Raw genomic sequence first — 26,132 nt, forward strand, 5'->3', positions numbered from 1 at the left:
AGGTGTGTGGGCCCCGTCCGCGCGAAGGGCCAACGAATGTTGAGATCCAGAGTCTGGGGCCTAGCAAGACCCTGGCTGTTGAAAACGCAGCTCGTTTCAGTTTTGCACGGAGGAGTGAAAGCTGAGCAATTTGGAGGAGAGCCGAGCGGTGAGCTTTTTCCAACCCTCCTACCAGCCATAAGAGCAACTTCAGTGAAGTGACTAAATTTGAGTGACTAAAACTCATTTTAGTCACCCACTTTTTAAGTTTAGTCACTCAAAATATAGTCTCTACTCCAGCAGCACCGACTAAATAGACTAAAAAATGGTGGGCTTTACTTTTGGTAGCCTAAGTAGAGGGTGACCAAATTGAGGGGGTGGGAGAGGAAATTTAGTCACCCTCTCATTTTAGTCAACCAAATAGAGACCCTGCTGGAGATAAAAATTTGAGAAAAATAACTAAAATGTGGATTTAATCACCCAAATAGAAGCCCTGCTGGAGTTGCTCTGATAACTCCACAAGCATTCCCCGGAGCGCATGAGCGCGACGAGTTTTCCGGCTTTGGCAACTTTTGGGGCACGCACGAGAGGGAACACCAACCAGCTGGATCACGCCATGCCGGAAACGTAACGATCCACAGCGGCGAGAGGCTCCGGGGCCCGGGACGACGACGCACACGCATCGGCGTTCGGGCTCCACCCATCGCACATGCGCACGACGACGGCGACGGCGGGCGTGAGGGAGGCTCGCCGGCCGTCCGGCCACCACAGTACCGGCATGAGCTGGCCGTAGGCGTACGTGTGGTCGTGTCCCGTTTTACCGGTACGTGCCCGCCCCGGGCGGCGCCACACACACGCACACGTCGCGACCCCCTGCCAGGGAAGACTGCAGCTGCGCCACGCGCGTCGCTGTCGCCGGAGGGCAACAGGTACGAATACGCAGATAGCAAACCCGACGGTCGTGAATACAGGTTTGAGTTTGTGCACGCGAGTACGAGCGCGGATATAACTCTAAATTCAACGGATGTCTTCTAATAGGTTTGAAAAATTACTACCCGAATCCGTAAATCCGCAAAAAATAACTTTTGTGATGTATTATATATAAGACTAGTTTATTTATTTGCTAAAATTTATCTGTTTCCTCGAATAACTGGTGTTGACATGTTGCTTGTTGGATTATAATTTATTAGTTGAGAAATAGAGGTGCATTTATTGATATATTTATATTTACATGCTATTATAATATGCATGTGTACTTAATTTTCTGAAGGTTGCAGGTATACGGGCGTGCTCGCAAGTTGCACCGTTTCCTGCCCATAGCGGGTTGGGGCGCGCGGGCGCGGGCACAGATTTACAAAGTTAATATCCGCGCGAATTTTCCCGGGGCCGGACGCTCGCTCGAGGCGGGTTTTTGTCAGCGTGGCAGCCCCTTTTCCCGCAGCGGGCGACGAGAAAAAAGAAGAAAAAACAGGCGGTGCCCGCGCGCGGGAGCCCCGGCCACGCCGGGGGGCGTGGCGACGGCGGTCCTGGGGCTGGCCCGGCTCCAATAATGGCCTTCGCCGAGGGCGAGGCGGAACATGCGCTGCCTGCCGAGACCCCATGATCTTATCAGCTGCAGGTGCGATGGCGCCACGGCGGGCGGCGGCCGATTTCGATCGGCGCTGTTGGCTACAGCGTGGATGCTGCTGGGGGGCGACGGAGCACGAGCACGGAGCGTCATCCGCAGCCCGTTGGACGTTGGCCCACGAGTGTAACTGCGCGAGGACACCTTTCAAAAAAAAAACTGCGCGAGGACGGAGGACAGGCGTAGGCGCCGGGCGTCGCGGCGAGGGAGGAGAGACAGACAGGAGGGGAGGCCGAAGTTCGGGGTTTAGAGCAAGTATTATGATCGGCGGTAAGAAGACTGAAATCGACGTGGAAGAGAGAGAAACGATGAGAGAAGAAGACGGGCGTCTCACCAGACGCCCGCTCGAGCCGGCTGGGACGGGGCACGCGCCTCTTCTATTGGCTGAGATTGCTGGGACATCATTGAGTAGGTCCGCACTCTCACCCGTTGGGACGTGCGCGCTTGCAGCCCGGCGTCCGGCGAAATTATAAGACCTGCTCTTAGGGGATTCTGTACCCCTGTTTGGTGAAGCTTTTCATTCAGAACAGAGCACCGGTGTGGTAGCTCCGTAGCTAGGAGTACTACTCAGGATTATTGGACGGCAAAAAGGAGCAGCAACTCTCGATCGTGTGGGAGTCAGACAGCTCACTAAAGCGACACGTTGGTTATGGTTGGATGATCGTACGTACTAAAGGGGGATTGGTAGGTCGACGGACAGAGAGGGCTACTGCTAATTGCAGGTTGTTAGCTGTAGCACGTACTCCTACTGCCCGTCGTAGGAGGAGCATTACTCTGATCCGATCCATCCATCCACTAGAACGGCGCCTCTTGCGCGAGCCTAGATAGGCTAGGTAGTATTCGGCGGCGGCCTCCGCTTCCCGGACAGAGAAGCCGGCGCCGCGAGCCGTGCCAGCCAACAACCACCCAGCCCATGTCCCCCTGCCCCGAGCTCGGCGAAACGACACGCGCCAGCCAGGCCAACAGCCAGCCCGAAAGCGGCGGAGCGAGTCGAGCGGCGCCGCGCGTCGTCGTCATCCAACGCAATCATCGACCGGGCGGGCCGAGTCATGGAGGCAGACGGATTGAGGGGGAGCAAGCCAGCGCGCACGGGCACGGCGCCGCCCGCCAAGCTCTCGGTCTCGCGGTCTCGCCGCAACCGTTCGTCGGCCCGGCTTCGCCGCCGGCGCTCGCGTCGTCTCCCGAGTCCCCAGCGCTCCACCACCGGTGGCGGCGCGAAGAGGTGACGATATGATCTGATCCCTCCCCGCGCCCGCGGCTGCTGCCAACTCGCCATGGGTCCTAGGCTCTCCTAGTTGGTGGATGGTGGTGGTGCCTGCGCTGCCTGCCGGCGACTGACATGCCCGTTGCGGCATGCCTTTCCAGTTCGCGTCACGTTACTTGCGCAGCGCCAGCATCGTGGCCCGGTCGCCGGGGCCGCCGGCCCGTCTGGGCCCGGTCCCCGCTTCGCTTTGGCGATCGCCTGCGTTACCCGTCTCGTGATGGAACACATCTGTGCTGTGGTACATCTGTGCAGGAATCTTGCCAACGCGCCTGCGGCGCAGTGGTAGGACTACCGTTGCAGAGACTACCCGCTCGGGTTCGATTTCCAGTCCGAGTATGGCACCGGAGTTTATCTCTAGAGAGGGTACCGGGGTGCATGTGTGCGTACGTGTGTATAGGTGTGTGGTGTGTGGTGTGTGTGCGTGTATAAGTCTTGGCAAGTGCGTCTTCGGACTTTCCGGTAGTTCATCTGTGTTGAGCGCGCGATCAGTGTGAGTGTCCAACTGAGTTCTTAAATGATTTCCTAGTGCTTTGGGTGCTTTCGAAAAAAAGAATCTTAGAAATGGTAAAATCCGTGGTAATCGCCCTTTCTTTCCTTTTTTTTTGTCACGGTTTCGAAATCGAAAGCTTGTTTGGAGAAATGGTTCCCGCTTCGTGGTTTGGTTTGACGGGTCAAAGAGCGGGGGTCCTGGTTGGCCTAATCTGGCAGGTGATTGATGGGCCTGCAGAGCCAACATGTGCGCAGATTCCTAGACACCCATCCAGTCCGGTCCTCACCCACCGCCGGAGAAGCATCACGCCGCCGACCGCAGAGGATCCGCGGATGCCCGGGGGAATTTCACGAGCAGCGACAGCTGTGACCCGGCAAGGCATCAGGCAGGCATGCAACCAGGAGCCACCAGACCTGGCCAATTAAAAAATAAATAAAAACGGCGCAAGGCAACAGCGCAACCGGCCGCGGCGCAGAATTGCAGGCAGAGATCGCGACGAGGGGTGCTGGGATATCGAGGTGGGGCGGTGAGCGAGCGAGCGAGCGAGAACGAGGCAGGGAATGGTGGCTGCATAGCCCAGCCTGCTCGCTCGGTGCCATGCTGATGCGTGCTCAGCTGCTATTCCGAAGCATGGATTGTTTAGTAAAAATTTTTGGTTTAAATGTCACATTGATTGTTTGACTAGATATCGAGAAGATTTTTCGGGCACTAATTAAAAATTAATTTCAGAACTCGTTTGGAAATCGCAAGACGGTTTTTTGAGGCCTTTGACCGCATATTAGCCCATGCAGGTTACTGTAGCACTTATGGCTAATCACGTACTAATTAGGCTCAAAAGATTCATCTCATCGTGTACATCCAAACTGTGTAATTAATTTTGTTATTTAATTATATTTAATGTTTTATGCATGTGTTCAAAGGGAGATAAAAAATTTTGCCCAAAAATTTTGGGAACTAAACGGCCCCTCTGCCCTGTCAGTTGACCAGAAGAGCACGTTCTCCTCCCGCTCGCCCCTCGCCAGCGCTGCGCCCCTCGTCGCCGCCGTCGACGATCTCTCTTCCCCTCCGGTTTTCACCGCTTTTAGGGCTTGTTTGGATGCAGCCCTGCCAGGCAGCACGCCGCCCAGGCAGCGATCCTGACCCCAGGCCACCAAAATCGGACGCCTGAGCTCGCTGCCTGGGCCAGGCAGCTTTGCCAGGGCACCAACCAAACAAGCCCTGCTCTCTGCCGCGCCCGCCGGCCGTCTCTTTCTTTGACCGCCGCCCCCACCCGCCCGTTTCCCTTTCGTTGCGCACCCGCTGCTCCTTCACTCCTCGCTGATCCAGCCATTAATGCCACACCAGCAGCATCCGCTGCCTCCCTCTCCCTCTCCCTCTCCCTTCCTCCCCCCATTTTACTCGCCCCCATACCCCTCTCCTCTCTCTGTCTTTCTCTTCCCCTCTTCCTCCCCCCACGCGACTGCTGGCACCACGATCCCTGTCGAGAATCTGGCGTCTAGCTGGACTGGGTTGAGTGCGCGATTCGGTCTCTCAGCCCCGCGGGGGGTTCCTTTTGCGGTTTCAGGTTCTTTGCTTGAGGGATGAGTGGAAGCAGGCCCGGCTGCAGAAAGAGGTGAGCTTTTGACTGTCCTCTCGCCTGATGGGGATTCGGATCACAAGGCAGTTTCGAGCCCTATTTTCATTTGGCCTGTGTGCCTGGCTGTGGAATTCAGTTCGGCATCCTGCTTGCATCCATGTATCTCTCGCCAAAGAAAAGAAGGGGAAATGATTCCAGGCAGTATCCCATCTCTGAAACATAGTTCTCGTTGGGAGCAGATATTGTTCGTAGTCCCTCTTGATTCGCAGGGGCGGCGTAGTCTGCATTCGTTTATAGTACACAACACAGAATTTTAGCCTCTGCACAAATGGCGTTCTGTCTAATAGGTGCTTCATTCGCGTTCTGCAGGGTGAAAACTTCGTCTGCACCTGTTGCTGATGTGCATTAGGGGATCTGCGGTGGTAACATACAGCTGGATCTCACGAGCTTGACTGAATCGACTCTTGGAGCCTGACACAGCGCCATGGGTTCCGGCGATTTGAGCTCGGAGATGAAGAGGACGGTTCTTGGCCTCACGCTCTGGGTCTGGATTGCCATCGGCGTGGTCGCCCTCCTCGTGGCCATCCTGCTGATGGTCTGCATTTGGGTCGCCTCGCGCCGGAGGACCAAGAGAACCATGGACAGCCTGAGGCAGACGCAGATCCCCATCTACTCCAAGGAGATCCCCGTCGACCGGGTCGGCGGCGGCCGCAGCCTCGCGCAGACAATGCACGAGCGCGAGCACCCGAGCTTCCCGCCGCAGGACAAGCACGCGAGCCGGGACCCGGCCGGGGCGACGCTGGGCCACATGGCGCTCAGCAAGTCCTCGGATCACGATAACATGAGCCAGGGGAGCTCGGTTTGCAATGTCGATCGTGCCGCCAGCGTGCACTCCGGTGAGGATGGGAGCTCGGGGCCACGGAGGAAGCCCAATTCGCCGGCGGCGTTTGTGTCTGCGTCGCCTCTCGTCGGCCTTCCCGAATTCTCTCAACTTGGCTGGGGTCACTGGTTTACTCAGCGTGACCTTGAGCTTGCTACCAACCGTTTCTCCAAGGAGAATGTGCTGGGAGAGGGTGGCTATGGAGTTGTGTACCGTGGGCGCCTGGTGAACGGGACTGAAGTTGCCATCAAGAAGATCTTTAACAACATGTAAGCTCACCTCTGGTTTCTAGCTACTGCTTTGATCTTTGTAATCTGTTTGCCCTTGCTTTGATCTTTGTAATCTGTTTGCCCCAGTCAGACTAATTCTGAATCACATACTCACTTTATCTCTGGGCTTGCAGGGGGCAGGCAGAGAAGGAATTCAGAGTAGAGGTTGAAGCTATTGGCCATGTCCGGCATAAGAATTTGGTTCGGCTGTTGGGATACTGTGTTGAGGGTGTAAACAGGTATGTGAAACTGCCAATAATGAATGTGATGTCAAGCCTTGTAAGGAGCTTTGAAAATTGACGTTAGTATTCGCTCTAAATAAGTCAATGGGAATGAGCTACAACATTGATTATTAGAGCATCTCCAAGAGCTCTTGTATCTATGAATAGCTAAAATCCTGATATAGCTATTATGTAAAACGAAATAGCTAGCGAAAAAGGGATGAAATCTAACAGCTTCTCCAAAATCCAAAAAGGATGGCTAGCGCTCAGCGCTAGGCAAAGATACCCAGCGGCACCCCCTGAATAGAAAACGAGGTAGATAGAGTTTCTGTTAGATGGGTTTTTTTTTGTCTTCCTTTTCTTTTTTTAGCTAACTCACCCAAGATATAAGAGCTCTTGCCAAGTAAATATTTTAGCAGAAATTTTGCATTTTTCAATTTCTGGAAACTAACATATAAGTTATAAACAATGCTACTTGCTAGTGTACTTTTGGTTTTACCAAAGAGAATTGAGTTGATTGATCACCCTTTAAACTGTAGTACAGGTCTTCTACTATCTGCAAATAAAATTTATTAATTATTTGGCAGCATAATTTTCGTTCTTCACATAATAAAGAACAATTATGCTGGCATTTTAGAGTTGTAAGTTCTTTGTATATGTTAGTATGAGATTCTTTGTGTGAACACCATAGTTTACTGAAAGTTGATTCTGTGTGTGATTATTATTCTTTCATCCTTTTTGCAGTAGCCCAAATAGCTTCTGTAGAAATTTGGTGTTTTTATCCACAGAAATGTTATAACAACTTTTCCTCTGTTAATAGGATGCTGGTATATGAGTTTGTGAACAATGGCAACTTAGAGCAGTGGCTACATGGAGCTATGCGTCAGCGTGGTGTTTTTACCTGGGAAAATCGCATGAAGGTTGTAACGGGAACTGCAAAAGCGTAAGTCTCATCAGCTTCTCAGTCCACAAGTTACCAACTATAAATTTTCTTTGTGTATTTTTATAGGTATCAAAATTTGTTCCAATATTTTGACTAATTATGGTGGTTGCAGGCTTGCATACCTTCATGAAGCTATAGAACCAAAAGTTGTACACCGAGATATTAAATCAAGTAATATATTGATTGACGATGAATTCAATGGCAAGGTCTCCGACTTTGGATTGGCTAAGCTTTTGGGCTCAGATAAAAGCCACATTACTACTAGAGTAATGGGAACATTTGGGTATTCTTTTTTCCTTTCCACCAATACTTGTCCATCATTATCTCTGTTTCTTCACAACTACTCATGGAGTTTAACCTTCCTCTTACTTTTATTGTTTTAGATATGTGGCACCAGAATATGCTAATACTGGGATGTTAAATGAGAAGAGCGATGTCTATAGTTTCGGTGTTCTCTTGTTGGAAACTGTGACAGGAAGGGGTCCTGTTGACTACAGCCGATCTTCCAATGAGGTAAATTGTTGGAGATTATTTACGTCTATAAATTTTTTTGTTCCATCTATTTGGACTGTACATCATTTTACTAGAATCACCGTTCCAATATAATGGCAACTAAACTGTATGGCAACAGAGTTGTTAGGAACAGTTCCATCATTTCCCATTCTAGGATCCTTAAGGCTTTTATTGTTCTGTTAAATCACTATGTATTTTTTGTGTTATTTCCCCCATCAAATGATGACCTACCTTTGCTTATAGGTCAATCTTGTTGAATGGCTCAAAACAATGGTGGCCAGTCGAAGGGCAGAGGAAGTGGCTGATCCAAGCTTAGAAGTTAGGCCATCTATTAGATCTCTGAAGCGGGCTCTTCTAGTGGCACTAAGGTGCGTTGATCCTGACTCTGAAAAGAGACCCAAGATGGGCCAGGTTGTCAGGATGCTTGAGTCTGAAGAAGTTCCGTACCGGGAGGTAACAATAGTTGAAAACCTACCTTGATGTATACTGTATGTAAAATATGTGCGATTATCATAACACCTTTTGGGGGGGGGGGGGGAAATCAGGACCGGAGAAACCGGAGGAGTCGCACTGGAAGCATGGATATTGAGTCTATAGCAGAGGGTTCAAACTCTGCCGAGTTTGGAAAGAAGGTGGAGAGGACTGGCAGTGCAACATCAGACCGATCTCAGCCTTGAGGCCTTGCAAACAAATTCTATATCGTGAAAAGTCTGAGAAATGATGTTAATCACCAAGGTGATTGCTGCCCTGATAGGGTATGTTGGTAGGTGGTGGAGGCAGGGCAAGCCCTGATGTTACTACCTGAATCTTAGGTCTACTAGTATCAGGTCGAGTAGAAACATTCTTGGATGTAGGATCTCCTGGTCTCCTCTCCTGTTGTCTGTACAGGTTATATGTTGGCGCCTAGGGAATTCCCTTGGTTGGGTGTTTAACAATTGGTCGGTTCTTCTGGATCTTGCACTGTTACCTTCTCAAATCTGGTTCCTTGCTTCTGCGGTGCTGTATATGAGGTTGTACTGTTAGTGTTCCTGGCTTGCAGCTTGTTAATATTTCTCTGGATTTGTCTGCAGCGTACCACATGATTTGTTTGGCAAAGCACTGTTGATTTTCGCGACTTTTTTTATCAGAACATACCTATATTAAAGTTACAGTACATGGATCCGTACAAATACAGATATCTGAGGACAGCTGTTTTGCAGACAGATCCCTCGAAAACAAAAGAAATACTATCAAGCCCCTAGGAACCTCTGCATCTCAAAACCTCTAGAGCCTGATTGCACCGGGCTCCTCGCCGGCTCGCCGTCTTCCCCAGATCTGCCGAAGCTCCATCGCCGCAAGGCTTTGAGAAGAGTCGAAGTAGACACTCACCCAAACGGATGAGATAAAGGCATCGCCGATAGCCCGTGGACGGGCTGCACCCCAAGCTCCGACAATCTTGGACCAAAGCTCGTCGTCGACCATCGGGGGGAGGACTCGAGCTCGATCCACTCTCCTACCATTCGCCGGACCCACAGCCGCCGCTGCATCTTCAAACCAAAATGCCAGCGTACTCAACTTCCTACCGGGACGATAAAACGCCGGCCGTTGCCTCCAACACAGGAGCTCCACGCCGGGAACGGGAGGCTCCACCCTCACAGACCTCGCACCGGCGTCTGAGTGAGCGTCGCTGCAGCAGGGACGTGGCCGAAGGGACTTATTCCCCAACGCCGATGACGCCGCTGCCTCGCCATCGCCGTCCGGAAAGACCTGCCTCAACTCCTCCGCGGAGAAGCCAGGCACAACATAGCCCACGCCGACGACGACTCCACCAGCGGGCAGACAAAATCTATATACATCGGCCGCCTCTCCCTCCGCTCCCCATCCCCTCCGACAGCACAGAGGCCGCCGAAAGGGAAGGAGGAACAGAGGAGGTCGACGCCGAGCACCCCCTGCAAAAGTCGCTCGCGGCGAGCTTCCACCATAGGAGCCGCGTCCCGCCGCGGGGCTCACTCCGCGGGGAGTCATGCTCCACCGCAGAGCTCGCCCGCAGGGCCGCACGCCGCCGACGAGCTCGCTCCGCGCGTTCCTCGGTGCAGGAGATCGAGAAATCGCCAGGAAGGTCGCCCTCTACACTGTAGCTGAGAGAACTCTCGAGATGAAGCGACGTGCTGAGAAAAGTTCGACTTGGCAGGTGCCCAAAATCGTGTGGCTATTGTTGGTTCGGGAATCATTTGAACAAAACGTTGGACACTTGGACGGCAGACAGACCCGGTGGTCTTGTAAGCCTGAGCAAGGCAAAAATACGAGCTCAGCATATTCAGGCCCATCCTTGGCTGCAGTTCCGGTCCGACCCAAAAATGCCTGATAATCACTGTGTGTACCTGGCGTGAGCAAAAATTTGGGCCAGGCCGCCGGGCCACAAAAAACCTGATAGGTATAGAACCTGAAATTTATGCCTAGGTAGACCCATTCATGGAATCACGGCTGGCGCCGGGTCTAGGGTACAAAACGTTGATCAGGTATTTCCCTATGCTGAATTTGGTTTTGTAAAGCACTGGATTATAATTTTTCCTTTTAATGTAAGTAAAAATATAAATCTAAATTCCAGAGAACATTTTTTTCGAACCGGTGAGTACAGACGCCTGACCGTTACGATGCTCTATAGGCCGTTTGATCATGAGGTATAGTACGCTTCTTAGAAATAAATTGCACATATAAAAGGAAAGAAAACACAACTTCCGTCTTGTGATGACGTAGTTCATGACCTGTGTGGAAATATGCAAGGCCAGGTCCAAGTACGTTTTTTTTTCCTAGAAGAAAAAGGTCCAAGTATGTTGAATGGCCGTCTAATCATGAGTTATGTGCTTCTAGAAAGAAATCGCAAAACCATGAAAGGAAAGATAAGGCATCTGGTCAGTACGGCAGTACCCACATAAACAATCTACTGTTAGCAGCAGCCCTGCTTGCTTGCCATCAGAGTCAACCGCTTCGCGAGTAGCCTCGCCGCGTCAGAGATGACGAACCCATCAACCCAACCGGGCGGCGAAATCTCTGACTCCATCACTATCGATCCAGCATTCCAGCAATGGTCCCCTTTGATTGATTATAATAAGCTCGAGAAAAACGGCTGCTAAAATCATCCAAAATCTTCTAACCCCCCTTCCCCAAGCTATCGTCAACCGTCAGCACGGTCCCCCTCTTCCATTCGGAAGCTTCCCTGCCAGCTGCCTCTCAGCCTGCAGACCTACCTACCTGACCAAGGCGCGGTTTTGACTTTGAATGGCGAGTTGGGAATAGTATTCTGTTCCGTCCCCATCGGTGCAGTGGCGCAGTATGCTAGAAGTGGTTACGGCACCACCTGCGAATTGGGGCAAGTTCCGAGTGAAGGCGCGCGCCACGGCGGCATTGGCAGGCGACGGCGTCGTCAACCCCGCCAACCGCGTGGCGTCGCAGCCTTAAAAGGCTTTGCGGGGAGAAGAACCGGAGACCGTGCAGTCGCAGTTGCAGAGAGAGCTGGGAAGCGGTCAAGCAGGCAAGAATCAGTTGGAGGCTTGGAGAGCTTAGCCGGATCGTTTTTTTGAGTTGGATGGCGGGCGGGAGCGCGAGCAAGGTGCGGGAGTGGATGCGGAAGTTCATGGCGCCGAGGACGAGGAAGGCGGCCGGGAGCCGCGGCGACGGCGGTAGCAGCGGCGACTGGATGCGGAAGTGCATGGCGCCGAGGAAGACGAAGGCGTCCGGGAGCGGCGGCGACGGCGGTAGCAGCGGGTCCGCGCCGTCGTCGCCGGGGCGGAAGCTCCTGGCGGGCGCGGCCCCGTCGGCGCGGCGGTGGAGGAAGCCCCGCCGCGGGAACGCGCTGGCGGCGCTGTTCCGGTGGGCGTCGTACCACCTGCTGTGGCTGGTGGAGTCCGTCGTGGTGGTGGCGCAGCTGGTGTTCTTCTTCGTGCGCTTCGGGTTCAGGGTCTGAAAAAGCTCTGCCTGACTCGCGCCGTGCCGGGATTTTGGGGGGCGCCGACGGATCCAGCGATTCTTTCATTTTTTTCTTCTGTCTTCTCGTTTGTTTTTCTGCTCGCCATTTCTCGGTTTCCATCACCACAAGCTGTAGATAACTTGTTCTTGTGTTTCGGAGAATGTGTAAATTGCTCCTGTAATTGTCTTCACAAGGGACTACTGTTTTTTTCCCCGATTCAATTGAGAATGTCCTTGCTCATACTATACTAGCGTGTAATGTAATGGCACGAGAGTGCCACGTCAGCAATGCTCTTACGGTATTGCTAAAAAAAAAGAACCGTCTTGTTATGCTACTCGTCTCAGGATGACAAATTGCAGACGTCAAGGTTTTGCCATTCGGTCAGGCAGACCAAGTAGCTTGTTAGCTAGCTAGCTGGAGTAGTCTGCATTCCACGCAAACAGGGGCAATTTGCTTTGCGCAAATGGCTCGGTCCCCCGAGCCTGCCAGCAAGCGCAATTAACTTTTACTATTCAGCAACTTCACAAATCTGCCTAACTTCAACGGATTCCTCTCCGACTCGTCCGGTCAAACCTACGGCTGCGCCCCTCGAGCCCTGCTTCCTTTGCCGCGCACCTGATCAGTCAAAACGAGCACGAGAGCTTTTTTTTTTTGATAAGAAAGATCACGAGAACTTGGTGTGCCCATGGCATCCTCGAGGCCCCGGGGACGATTGCTACCTGCCTGCGAGCACTAGCGTAGCTAGGCATTGCCCCGCCCGGGGACGTGAAGTGGAGCACAAGTTTCACGCCCGGTGCCGTACCGCCGCCGTGCCCCCAAAGGCTTCCCTGCTCGCCACTCGCTCAGGCTAGGCTTGATCGACCTCCCCCAAGCCCAGCCATGGCGGCGTTCTGACGCCACAACTCCTGCCATTTGTGCGGGGGGGCGAATCGTTGATCTTCCAAGGCACCGCACCGGATGCCCTGGTCCCAAAATGTAACGTGCCGCCAACCCTGCTTGCGCGCAACCCCAAATGCAGGCGTGCTGCTACGATGCCCTCGTGCTCCCGTCCTCCGCCTATAAATTGTTCATCCAACGCCGCCTCCAACTCTTGGGCTTTCCCTCTGCTACCTCCTCGACGATCCATCATCCATCGCCCCAGACCAGACAGGCCAACCGGGTGAGTGTTCTCCTCGCTTTTCACTCCTGACGACCAAGCTCTAAACTAAAACTGGGCAAATGAACCGTGTCCACAGTGCATGCCTTGCATTTCTGCTTGTCAAGAGATGGGCCATCGAACATGGGGGCCGATCTGCATCCTTCTCTCCGTGCTCTCGGCGTCGACAGTGCTCGCATCGTCGAGCAGCGATGGCCTGGTCCGCATCCCGCTGAAGAAGAGGTCGATAATGGAGAGCATCTACGGCGAGCTTCTGCCCAAGACCGGCCCGCTGGCGAACCTGGCCGCAGCAGCGAGAGAGTTTATCGATGATCCCGTGCGTGCAGCCATCGCGCAAGCTCGCGAGCGGGAGCACCAGATGCTAGCTGAGGCTGCGGCCATGGAGCGGCGGCGCCAGTACTTCTGGAGCTACGGCGGTGGCACGGGGAACGGTAGCAGTTTGCGCGGCGGCGTTCGGTCCGAGCTCGTCCCGCTCAAGAACTTCCTGAACGCCCAGTACTTCGGGCAGATTGGGGTGGGCTGCCCGCCGCAGAACTTCACCGTCGTCTTCGACACCGGGAGCGCCAACCTTTGGGTCCCTTCCGCCAAGTGTTATTTCTCGGTATGGACGGCGTATGCTTCTGTTTTAGTGGTGTTCATGGTTGTTATGCTTGGGGCGAATTGTTGCTGACTTTGGTTGCTCTGGAAACAGCTTGCGTGTCTCTTCCATCCCAAGTATGAATCAAGTCTGTCCAGCACTTACAAACCGAATGGTATGCTACTATATTTCAACCATCTTTACTGCGATTATGAAATACTTCCCTCGGGTGTTTTTTTTTGGCTCAGTCTGTAAGTGAAACTTTGGCCACTGATTTCTTACAGAGTGTATCATTCATAGCTTCAAAACCATTATAGCGTGATCGTATTTTAAAATATATATAGTTGCATAATTTGTAAATAGTAAAAATACATATAACTCCACTATATTTTGGTCAAAGTATCCAAATTTGCTTTTCCAAAATTAGATGAGCTTTTTATCTTTTTAACAGAGGTAGTAGTAATATTACCATTGCCTTTTTTTTTATGAAATCATTGCCTTTTTATTCAACCCGCCGTAACATCATTACCATTGCCTCTGGTCTGAGCACTACATTTCTTTGCTGTATTCAGGAACACCGGCTTCTATTCACTACGGAACAGGAGCAATCGCTGGTTTTTACAGCCAAGATCAGGTCACGGTTGGCAATCTAGTAGTTCAAGATCAGGTGCTTCATTTCCCATTTTATTTATGGACTTTATTTCACTAATGAAATATACAGTACTGATTTTACTGAACTCAATTGTACCACCCAGGAATTCATTGAAGCTACTCATGAGCCTGGTTTCACCTTTTTATTAGCAAAATTCGATGGCATCCTTGGTCTTGGATTTCAGGAAATTTCAGTTGAAGGTTCGGTCCCAGTATGGTATGGTAGTTGCTGTAGTTGTTAAGTTTGTGCTAGTTTTTCTGTCTCTTCTGATTATCTGTTTTTTATCTACCACGACTAAGTGCGCCTTAGACTTGCTGCCAGGGATAAAATAAAAGTATGCTTTATCAAATGTAAAAAATAGTTTAGCCACAATTAACTGATTAATACATTGGAGATTTCATACTAATTTTTTTTCATGATTACAGTATTAATAAGATTTTTTTTTCCAAACAAATATTTGTGCTCAGTGGCCATTCCAATGAAGCAATATGTTGTTCATCGAAGACTCCGTCATGTAGTTTGTCATATAGTTTGTAACTGAATGTTGCTTAAATTGTTTTCTACGTAATTTGTGGCAATTGCATCTGTAATGTCCAATCAGGTACAACATGGTGAACCAAAGACTGGTGCAAGAACCTGTTTTCTCCTTCTGGTTAAACCGAAACCCAATCGAAGGGGACGGAGGCGAAATTGTGTTTGGAGGTGCTGATCCCCAACATTACAAAGGCAGTCATACATACACGAGAGTTACTCGCAAAGGTTATTGGCAGGTTTGCCTCTTTGTTTTGCCTGGGCCTGCTATTCTCTCCTACACTAAAATTTCCTCAAAGTTTACATGTTCTGCTGTTGATGTTTGCAGTTTGAAATGGGTGATTTCCTTATTGGTGGGAAGAGCACTGGTAATGCGTTAAGCTTATTTGCTGTTCCAACCACAAGATATGCTCATGGTTCCAGCAATTTGTTTCTCTGATAAATAATGTACGTCATGGTAGGAATTTGTGTGGATGGTTGTGCGGCCATTGCGGATTCAGGGACTTCGTTGATTGCTGGTCCTCTTGTAAGCAAATACATAGCCTTCCATATGTTTCATCCTAATAATGCCTCTGAAAATATATGATGTTTATTCCGATCATAACAAGACGAATCAAAAGTAGCACTGAAATACTGCCACAGAAGGGGCTTCGATTTGAGTCATTTGTGCTATGCAGGTTGCCATTGCCCAGATTCATGAACAAATTGGAGCTGCTGGAGTGGTGAACCATGAGTGCAAACAAGTTGTTGCTGGGTATGGGCAACAAATGCTAGAGCTGCTGAAAGCTCAGGTTTTAGCTCACTCTCTGCTTGAGACACTCTTAAGTTCTTGGCATGTACAACTTTTACTTTCTTCGTTAGAGAAATGGATACACTCTTCTAGCTGAATAAATCACATAAGTAATTCAACATATCTGAATATCTGACCAACTGCAGACACCACCGGCACAAGTATGTTCCAAGATTGGGCTTTGCGCATTCGATGGAAAACATGGAGTTAGGTTCGCGAAATCATTGGCAACATACCCTGGCTGCATTTCCGAAGTCTAGATTTCTATCAAACTCTTCCGTTTTGTGTGGTTACAAATGATCTGATGCTCTCCTTCTGTATACATGTAGTGCTGGTATTGAGAGTGAAGCAGGATCTGTAGATGGCATGTCTGATGCTATATGCAATGCATGTGAGATGATAGTCTTCTGGATGCAAAGCGAGCTCAACTCGAACAAGACCAAGGAGGGCACGTTGGAGTATGTCGATAGGGTGAGAGTTGATCTCTCGAGTCACTAATTCATTCTGCATTTGTTATTCAGACATGTCTAACCAGAACGTGAGTTGATGGACAGCTCTGCGGAAACATGCCTGATCCTGTGGGATCGCATGTGGATTGCAGACACGTCGACTCCCTACAAACTGTTGCGTTCAGCATCGGTGGAAGAGCTTTTGAGCTCCGGCCTGAGCAGGTGCCTGAATCATTCCATAAACTTTGCTGCTTAATTCAGGAAGTAAGTAACGGGATGCATCTCAAAAGATCCCCAACAAATTTGATACGGTTTTCCTATTGTCGAGCAGTACATTCTCAAGGTTGGAGAAGGATTCATGGCACACTGCATAAGTGGGTTCACGGCTCTGGACATTCCCCCTCCAATAGGCCCTCTCTGGTAAGATCGATAGACCGGTGAATACAATTTACCTGGAAGAAATGAATCATGGACATTCCCTGCAGATCATGATCTGTCCACACTCCTTTGACGGTTTACTTTTAGCGGGATGTGATCCCTGAATCCTATTCCTGAAACTGATGCAGGATACTGGGTGACGTCTTTATGGGAGCCTACCACACCATCTTTGACTACGGCAAAATGAAGGTTGGCTTCGCGGATTCCGCATGACATGAGCATTTCACTACAGTACGTTTGATGATGGATTGATGTATGAAATTTGGTCGTTGGTTCCTAGTTCATAGCTTGCTGTTTCACACACATTGCGCAAAAGTTGCTTCTGTGGTCTATGCAAATCGTAGCTTAAGAAAATCTCTGAATTGTGTAGCATTAGATGCTACTACACAATACAGAGTTTTTCTGAAGCTTTTGTAGAGTGCACCAAGAAGAAATGTGTATCTTTGCATCAAGAAGAAATAAAGGACACACACAACTTTCATTTGTTCTTAATTGTGATCATGTAAAGTGAGTAGTGGATCGAGAATCTACGCAGAAGATTAGTTTTGATTAGTTTTGTTTTGTTTTGTTTTTTCTCTTTTACGAAAACAAAAACCAGATGTTCAATGGCCACCACCTCCTACCTCCTGCCATTCCTTCCGGTTATCATAAGCAAGGAGTGGCGAACATCAGCAACATTTTCATTGACAAGTATCGAATGCCCTCGCTCTGCTGACGAGGAGGCATCTGATCGCCATCATAGGGAGGACCTAACATCACGCATCATGAGACTAGAGAACCAGCAGTAGTGTGGATTCTGTTTGAGCATAAATCAATCAAAGCGGGCGGATTAAAGCAGCTCTCCCTTGCTGAACAAAGTGGCATGCGCCCGAAAGTTATTTTTTGTTGGCATCATCCTGCTCACACTAGCACCCAAAATCTGCAAGCAAACGCTTTTCCTGGGCCAGGATGTAGGACTTTTGCCTTCTGCCGCACGGGAAGAATCATTGCATCATGGACATGGATGTGTGCGTGAGTGTACAAATAGAAAACCAAAGTGTGTTGGCACTAATGGATAACTAGATACTAATAATGTCGTCAGTGGCCGAGTGGCGAGAGTTGTATACTATGAATCACCAATACTTCACTAACCCAGCCGTACCCGTATCCGATACTTCGATACTCCGATACTCTCTTTATACTACCATCGTGTCATCTTTCAAACTCACGTATCGCCGTACCAGTATCGCCGTACCCGTATCGCGTATCGTTGATACATAGGTTGTATACAACAAATGTAAAGGAGTGGTGCATGGAAGAACACTGAGATTGGGTGATTTATACATCCCTACAGGCTACAGTTATTAGTAACCAAAGTCCAAAGATGAAGCGCCAGCGCCTACCCTACCCCGGGTACCCCGTCTGCTGGCCCCGCCCCGGGCGTCCGGCCCTGCAGGGGTCCGGTCCGGTCCGTGCCAACAGCACCAACAGTGCGAGCCATGCACGTGCACGTACGCGGGGCAGACAGTCACGCACGCACGCAGCCTCGTCGTCGCGCGCACTCCACGCAAAGCCGTCCAGCCAGGCAGCCACAGCCATGTCAAACTCAAGCCTTGAAACCAGCGGCCTCTGCTGTGTCGTCCGTCCCTGCAGCGAAACGAAGCACGCCGCCAAGGCGAGAGGTGAGGTGACAAGGATTTGTTTACGCGCACCGCCGTGTACCTCGCTGTCGCGCTGCTGCGTAGCTAGTGTACGTGACTGTACGCGCGTGCGTGCGCTTTGAAAAAAGAAAAAAAAATGGCGCTCCGCCCGTGTCCTGTGTCAGTCCTAAGAAAAAACAAATCTTTTTAGCAGGCCCGGCCCGGGGGAAGAAGAGAACGGTCGTGTCCGTGCCTCCTCGCCCCTGCACGCGCTGCACGGCGACAGCACGAGCCCTGCGCGCGCGCCTTGCATCGAACCGGCGCGGTGCCGAGGCCAGAGTCCGCGACGTGCTCGTGCGCCCCCGGGGGCCGCGCCTCGTTTCGGCTCGGCGAGAGCGGCGGCGGCGTGCGCGCCTGAGGCAGCCGGCCGGCTAGCACTACACCTTCTCTACTGCTCTGTCTACGATCTAGCGAGTCTACGCTACCGCCGCTGCCGATCGGGTGCAAGATAGCTGTGCTCGACGCGTGAGCCGTCCAATCCGTCGTGTCCCCGGCGACGAGACGGGCCGCGAACCTGCTCTCGCCACCACAGCCGCTAAACGTGCTGCCGCTTAAACACGACACCAACTCCTGTCGTCGCCGTGCCCCGTGCTCGACTACTCCGGATCGGTTCCGATCGTCACTGGACGACGATCGTGATCGTACGGGCGCCTGAAAAATGCCTACGGATGATGGCGGCCGCCGCTACCGGGCCTGAGAGCGTCCATCCAACAGCAAAGACACAGGCGGAAAACAGATTCCAGATACGGGCGGGGAGCGAGGGACGAGAGGCAAAAGGCAAAACTTGTTCACTAAACAAAGGCGGCGCGCCACCGCGATTTCTTTACGAGACGCTGGTTTTGGCTGCTGGCCCCTGTTGCTCGGGTTCCCCTCCTCTCAAGCCTTTCACACTCTCTCCTTATTGCAGTTGCATACTTGCATTGCAGCTGACTGCAGACTTTGGTGTGTTTTTTTTTCTTGTTCCCTGCTGCTGCTGCTGCGTTTACCCGGCGGCGGCTGATCACTTCACCGCCACCACGGCTCCGGCGGCCGCCGGCGCGCCTTTCTTCTCGGAGGCGGAGGCGACGGACTCCTCGCGCAGGAAGTACTGCTGCTGCTTCAGGATGAACGCGTCGATCCAAAGCCGGAACGCCTCTGGGTCCTGCATCGCCCACCACTCCACCTGAGCCGCCCACTCCACCTGCGCCGCCTCAGCCTCCGCTTGCGCCTGCGCTTCCGCCTCCGCCTTCGCCTCCGCCTCCGCCTTCGCCTTCGCCTCTGCCTCCGCTACTGCCACCGCCCGCTGCCGCTGCCGCCCGTTCTCCGACTCCGCCCGCCGCAGCTCCGGCGCCTCGGCCGAACTCCGGCCCGCCGCCCCGTCGCCGGCCTTCTCCGACCTGCTCCGGCGCGGGGGCTTGACGCGCACCTTCGTCACGTGCACCGCCATCTTGTCCTCGAATACCTCCTCCTCCCCCGCCTCGGTGGTCGGCGGCACCAGGTGCGCGCCCGGGAACGGGAGGTACCGGTCCGGCGCGTCGGCCTCGGAGGGCCACCACCAGCTGAAGAAGGCCCCGGGCGAGGACGAGGAGGCCTCGTCGTCGTCGCTGGGGAAAAGCGCGACGAGGACGATCACGATGGCGTTGCCGACCAGGAACAAGTACTGCTGGGCCGAGAGGGAGGCGGCGACGCGGAGGACGGCGGACGCCGCGGCGGCGCCGCACGGGAGTTGCAGGAAGCAGCCGTAGACGCCCACGGCCAGGACCAGGGCCTTCGCCGCCCGCACGACGCGCCACGCCACGCGGGGCGCCGCGCCCCCGGCGTCGGAGGTGGCCATTGATCGCGCCCGACCGTTTTGGTGGCGGTGGTGGTGGGGTTCGCTCGGGGAGGCGCAGGGAGATCGAGCTCTGCGCAGGGCTATCCTGCCTGCGTGAGCCCGTGGGTTTAGCCGAGTGAGGTGGTGGCTGGTGGGGCACTGGGGGCAGTGCCGGGGCGCTTATATGGAGTTCACCCCATCATTTGTTTAGGGCTTTTTGGGCTGCGCGAGTGCGGTGGCTGTGAAACGATACCAGGTGACGTTCAAGAAAAACTCTAATTTGGAGCGGTTTTTCATTTCAGTTCTCACATCTTATTTGGCTTATTAGCAGTAAGTTGGTAGGAGATGATGTCGCGTACCGATCTTTTAGCTGTGCGGTAACGCATTATGAACTACGGTCCGCGGAGCGCCGCGAGAAAGCTAGCCTGGCAGAGAAAAGCAAGAGGGTGTAACGGAAGCGGTGGAGCTAAGCACGGTACAGATGTATCTAGGTAGATATTTATTGCATGCCAACGTTAGATATCATGTAGTCTTTCGTATCCAGAGGAGCCGCTCAATGTTTAAATGCCAACTAAAAGAGTGCCAAACCTCTCGTCACAAACTCTAGACCGATATGATAGCGGGATAAAGCAATGATGTATGTGTGTATTTGGAGCAGTCGCAAAATAAGAAATGGATTCCTTCATACCAGTTATCCTCACCGAAGCATATATCATGCAGTCTTTCGTATCCAGGAGGAGCCGCTCAATGTTTAAATGCCAACTAAAAGAGTGCCAAACCTCTCGTCACATCCTCTAGACCGATATGATAGTGGGATAAAGCAATGATGTATGTGTGTATCTGGAGCAGTCGCAAAATAAGAGATGGATTCCTTCGTACTAGTTATCCTCACCGTCACCGAAGAGTAACCTGGACAATTTGTGACACGTTGGACAACGGTCGGGAATGCCAAATTATAGACGGAGTCGTGCAAACGTCACATGATGGCTTTCCTGAAAGTTGAAGAAACACTTTAGGATGATTTTTCATTTCAACTCTTGTATCTTATTAATAGTAAGATAATGGAGGATGATATCATGTTTTGATCTTTTAGCAGTGTCATAACGTATTATGAACTGCGATACACAAAGTGCTGGGATAAAACTAGGATGGCAAAGAAAAGCAAGAAACTATAATAGAATCGGTGGGTTTAAACGTGGTGTAGACAGGTACTATAGTAAATATATATTACACGACAATATTGGTAATCATGTGGGTTGCAACATACTTTTTTTATTTAAGAGAAACCACACAACGTTTAACATTAGTAACTAAAGAAATACTAAACCCCTCGTCACAACCTCTAGAAATGGCATGATAGTGGAATAAAACAATGATGCATGTATTGTACGTCGAGCATTGAAAGATGGATGCCTCCCTACTAGTTATCCTCCCCGGACAGCAACCGAGACAATTTTTGACGACCCTCTGCACAACATTTAGAGTAATGTAAAAGCTATAGGCGACAATAATGTTACGTAGCACCACATGATGGATTTTGCCCAAGGTAAGAGACAAGGGGGTCTTACGCAATTTCACCGGGTATTACTTCATTCCTTGCAGAGAAAAAAAAATCCACCGGCAGATTTCAACGGTGTGCTTCAGCCTTATTATTAGGGGAGTAAATTAATTCAGGCGAAATTTTAAAAAAAGACGCACTAGCATCGAGTTTAACCATCGACAGCGACCAACGACAGTGCAGCTTTTGAGAATGTTTTGCTTTGGAGATCTGGGTGGACCAACCGAAAACGACCTCAATCATGCTCCGATCGTACGATACCATCCACGAGATTGGGAGTGTGCTCTCATTCTCACAATACTGTTCGTTTGATACTGTGATGGGTGGTTATAAGTGGTTCCCGAATAAATCCTAGACATCTTTTCCGGTTTCGGTCTGCGCATCGCCACTTTCAATTTGCAGTAGTAACTACCAAATCACCAGCAGGCAAGCTCTCGCACTAGTCAGTAGTGATAATACTGGCTACAATGTAGTACTACACTTAGGCCAATGAAATCCACCTGCTCTTGACACGGTAGTATCCTTGACAAGTCGCAACCAGGCGCCACAATGATTGAATTTAGCCACCTGCAACTTGTGATTGCTAGTAGACTCATCTTTTTTTTTTTTGAAAAAAAGAAGAAACATTAGCAGTAGCCTCTGGCCTTTATCCGGAACTAGTAAGGACGGATCATCATGCCGAAATGTTTCTTTTCAGGTGAGGAGCCCAGGAAAGCAAGCGAAAAGCTCCCTCGCGGCTACATGCACAGCCAGCCAGCTGCTTGGGGAGCATGGGCAGTTCGGCACTCGGCAGAGCAGGAGGGAGCACCACGCACACCTGCACCTGCACGAGCACCTCCCGAACCGAACCGAACCCCACCCACCACTGACCGCTTCCTCCCCTCCGTCCGTAGGGCTACTAGAAGGTAGCCTCTGCCTGCGTCGCGTCCGGAGGCTTGAACACGGCGCGCGCGCTGCGGCCGCCTGTGGGCTGTGGCGAGGGGGACCCCCCCCTCCTCCCGGCCTCTCCTCCTCGCAAGGTTTGGTGGAGTTGGGGGTGTGGTCACAGTCACGGCCTCTCGCATCAGAGATCACGTGGAGCGTGGCATGCAAACTACTACTCTACTCTGGTGCCTGCGCTCGGCTTGCTCCTGTGCGTGCGGTGCCCCCGGCGTGGCGGGCGGGTCTTGACTCTTGAGAGGCCAGGCCAGGCCACGCCGGCCGGCCGGACGGCCGGGGCTCGCACGGCCACGGCTGCAGCCTGCAGGGGACGACGAGACGGGTATACGCAAGGCGCACGGATTCTCAGGTGCCGCTTCGGGGTCTGGCCCCGGCCAGGCCTCTGCCGTCTGCTCGACGGCCTGGCCGGTGTCAGCGAGCCAGGCAGCAGCAGAGGGCAGCGCCCTGCGCCTCTGCTCCGGCACGTTTGTGAATCTTGGTCGCGTGGAGATCCGCGCGGGATTCGAACCGAGATCCATTGCGCGGACCGCCCGGCCCGGACCGGGGGGCTAAGGATGTATCCGGATGACTGAATATCTGAATTATTTGTATTCGTATTTGTTTAAAATATAAATATAGATATCCGTATTCGTATTTGATTTTAATATGAATGTCCTATGGATGCATCCGTATCCGACTTTGAGAACTTTTCTCTATCCAATTCCATATTCATATTCAAAAAATATCTGATCACATCTGTATCCGCAAAGAAAGGGTGACTAGTGAGACAATGTTAAACTTATCTTTATATCTAATTACTTAATGATGTACGCTATTTAAATTATTTAGAAAGCTAGATAACTAATAATATATTTATTAAAATTAGTAATGATATAAAAATTAACTTTAACTATTTAATATATTTATTTCATGATTAAAAATATTTTATACGAGTCAAATTAATTATATATTTAATGATAAAATCTTTATATATATTAATTATTAAGTATTTATTTATTTATTTATTTATTCATTTTACCTTTAAAATTAGTATTATATATTTAATATAAAAACTATATATAGATAATTATATTTTTTTATTAGCTATCTTCTAAACCTTTATTCCCTACTTGTATAATGATTTTGATCCACTATAAAATTGTTGACAAAATAAACTGATACTCGTGATACCTCTATGTTTCAAATCGAGAAGGTATCCGGATCCGAATCCGAATTCGAACTATCCATTTTGTATTCGTATCCGATGAGATCTGTATTCGTATTCGTATCCGGATTAAAATATAATAAAAGGTGACATTCAAATCCGATTTCATCCGTATCCGATCCGAATCCATCCTAAGAGGGGCTGCACTCCCTCACTGTGCATTGCACGGGGGGCAAAGGGTACCTACCCTAGATTCAAACGCCACTCCTCAAGCCTCGCAGCGTGATTGATAGGTGTGCGCAGCGCAGGCACACTCTGAGGTCAGGAGAAGACTGCGGCGAAGGTCACAAAAAAAAGGAGAAGACTGAGGCGTTCAGCCATTAATAATCCGGCTTCGGTGCAGCACGCACGCACCTCTGGTGGGGCAGGGCAGGGCAGGCCATGTTTTGCCTTGTCGCTTCGGACGAGCACGAAGCGACAAGCGGGCGAAACGGAAACCGCTTCAGGTTCAGGTGGCGTAGAAGCGAGCGCCCGCGGCGTCCCCGCCGATGATCGCTGCGGTGGCGGGGCACTACCAGTACTGTCGCGTAGGGATCACTGCGGCGCAGGCGTGCAAAGCCGGGCCGCGGGGTCGGTCTCGGTCCAAGGGAACGGAAGGGCGGTTGCTTGCTTCGGCGCTGATGTTTAGGAGCGAGAGCTAGGCAAGGACGGTGCTCGAGGCCACCAAATCAGGGCGCTCCTTGTCGCCGTGCGGTCACAGAAGCCTGGTCCTGAAACTTTGATCGAGATCACAGGATTTGGGATGGTCAGAGAGGTATGGGGTGGTCCTCGTCCAGTCGTCCTCGTTAGGCTTTTATAGTTTTTTTTTATCACGGGATGGATGCGATGCTTCGTGCCTCTAGTACAGTGATCTGCGTTTTTGTAACGACACAGGGATGGTCAAAGGGACTGCCCCCCGTCTCTAGTACGAGTAGTAGAAGAGGACTATAATGTAATGTAATGTTTAGGCCGTGTTTAGTCCCCTTAAAATTCCAAAAAATTTCAAGCGCTACAGTAATTTCGAACGTTCGACCACTAATTACAAGTCTTAAGTGTGGATAACTGACAAAACCCATTTCATAACCCCTAGGTGTAATTTCGAGACGAATCTTTTAAACCTAAGTAGACCATGATTGGACAACGTCGTGCTACAGTAAATAATCTCTAATGATGGATTAATTAGGCTCGTTAGATTCGTCTCGCGATTTAGAACCCATCCGTGTAAAAAGTTTTATAAATAGATTTCATTTAGTACTTCTAAATGTCAAGATTCCGTTCCCAAAATTTTTGGAAAACGGAACTAAACACAGCCTTAGTTTTCGGGATGTAAAAATTTTCAAATATACGGACACTCATTTGAAGTATTAAATCTAGACTAATAACAAAACAAATTACAGATTTTGTCCATAAACTGCGAGACTAATTTATTAATTCTAATTAATCCATTATTAGCAAATGTTACTGTAGCACCATATTGTCAAATCATGGCGCAATTAGGCTCAAAAGATTCGTCTGGCATTTTACACGCGAATTGTGTAATTGATTTTTTTATTTTATCCAAGTATGTGTCCAAACATTTGATATGATGTTTTTGGCTAAATTTTTTTGAGAACTAAACCCGCCTCTGTGGGAGAAACATCGCTTGACCTTTTATATCCATGCTGCGGTATCATTCAACATTACTTCTATAATTGTTTGCTGCCTTAAGCGTAAGGCACGCGTGTGCCTGCTTTCCAGGGGATCTTTGAAAACATCAAAAGCAAACTGACCTTAATTCTGTCTCTAAATCAAGAGCTCAGTACAGGATCACTTTAGCCCTTGATAAAATACCAAGCTGATAAAAATTTAAACAATCTTATCACGAGCGCAAAAAATAGACTCCCAAGTTCGGAACCATACTGAAACACGAACGTGGTGCGCTTAGTTATTGTCTCGTGATTACCCCTTTCCATAAGCGCCATTCTTTTGATCAAAGTTCGCTTTCTGCCTTTGACCCCAAAAAGAATGAAGACGCAGCTTTAGTCTCTCATGGGTATGTAAGCAGTAGTTTAATACTAATGGCTATGTGTGCATAAGAACAAAGGTAATAATCGTCTTCAGGACTTTTGTACAAAACCGTGTATGAGAAAGAGGAAAAGTTGTACAATACAAGATCATCGTCTTCAAGTCTTTTGTACTTTTTCGGGAAATGAACTTTTTTCTGAGTAAGTTATGTGATCTTCGCTTCTGGTAAGAAAACACAGCTTTCACAGGTAAATGAGATGAGATGTCGATTTATTTTTTCTAGAAAAGACGAAAGTAACAGAAAGCATGAGAGGTGTAAACGATGGTTAAAAAAGATAATAGGGAGCAGGAGACCAGTAAACGATGGAAACTGAAAGTGATAAAAAAAATTACCGCGCCAGGTAGGGGTCGAACCTACGACCTTCTGCTTAGGAAACAGACGCTCTATCCACTGAGCTACAGGCGCCTTGTTGGAAGGTTGATATGTCATCGTCTAAAATCTAATGCGTCACCACACAAAGGCAGAGCACATTCGGAACCATCAATCACTGGGCTTCAGCGATCTCGTGTGCCATCCTGCTTCGAAGTTGTAACAGGAGCCGCAAATGACGCCCAATCTCCGTCGTGACTCCCCCACTTCACCGTCTGCCGTCGTCAATGTTCTTCCGCGCACGGAGAC

General features: G+C 50.4%; 3 protein-coding genes and 1 non-coding gene across 4 annotated transcripts; 3 read left to right on the forward strand and 1 right to left on the reverse strand.

Annotated features, from left to right (window-relative positions):
- The first annotated feature begins 4,638 nt into the window (after positions 1 to 4,638).
- Positions 4,639 to 8,828, forward strand: LOC120707528 (probable receptor-like protein kinase At2g42960). Its single transcript, XM_039992444.1, has 8 exons — positions 4,639 to 4,969; positions 5,303 to 6,082; positions 6,217 to 6,321; positions 7,124 to 7,246; positions 7,359 to 7,529; positions 7,630 to 7,759; positions 8,003 to 8,212; positions 8,305 to 8,828. The coding sequence occupies exons 2-8, from the start codon at positions 5,418 to 5,420 to the stop codon at positions 8,434 to 8,436; spliced, it is 1,536 nt and encodes a 511-aa protein (XP_039848378.1). The 5' UTR covers positions 4,639 to 4,969; positions 5,303 to 5,417; the 3' UTR covers positions 8,437 to 8,828.
- A 2,403-nt stretch (positions 8,829 to 11,231) lies between these two features.
- LOC120710685 lies at positions 11,232 to 11,950 on the forward strand. The gene has a single exon (XM_039996286.1). It carries the CDS (start codon positions 11,325 to 11,327, stop codon positions 11,700 to 11,702), a length of 378 nt encoding a protein of 125 aa, XP_039852220.1. The 5' UTR covers positions 11,232 to 11,324; the 3' UTR covers positions 11,703 to 11,950.
- A 752-nt stretch (positions 11,951 to 12,702) lies between these two features.
- Positions 12,703 to 16,790, forward strand: LOC120707529 (aspartic proteinase oryzasin-1-like). Its single transcript, XM_039992445.1, has 14 exons — positions 12,703 to 12,864; positions 12,941 to 13,462; positions 13,553 to 13,613; positions 14,011 to 14,105; positions 14,194 to 14,306; positions 14,692 to 14,860; positions 14,950 to 14,989; positions 15,083 to 15,147; positions 15,299 to 15,412; positions 15,558 to 15,622; positions 15,741 to 15,882; positions 15,966 to 16,082; positions 16,192 to 16,280; positions 16,427 to 16,790. The coding sequence occupies exons 1-14, from the start codon at positions 12,718 to 12,720 to the stop codon at positions 16,509 to 16,511; spliced, it is 1,824 nt and encodes a 607-aa protein (XP_039848379.1). The 5' UTR covers positions 12,703 to 12,717; the 3' UTR covers positions 16,512 to 16,790.
- Positions 16,791 to 25,846: 9,056 nt separating this feature from the next.
- TRNAR-CCU lies at positions 25,847 to 25,919 on the reverse strand. The gene has a single exon. It is a non-coding gene; the product is annotated as a tRNA-Arg (tRNA).
- Between the last annotated feature and the right edge of the window lie 213 nt (positions 25,920 to 26,132).

Source organism: Panicum virgatum, chromosome 5K (assembly GCF_016808335.1).
Source record: "Panicum virgatum strain AP13 chromosome 5K, P.virgatum_v5, whole genome shotgun sequence".
Taxonomy (NCBI): Eukaryota; Viridiplantae; Streptophyta; class Magnoliopsida; order Poales; family Poaceae; genus Panicum; species Panicum virgatum.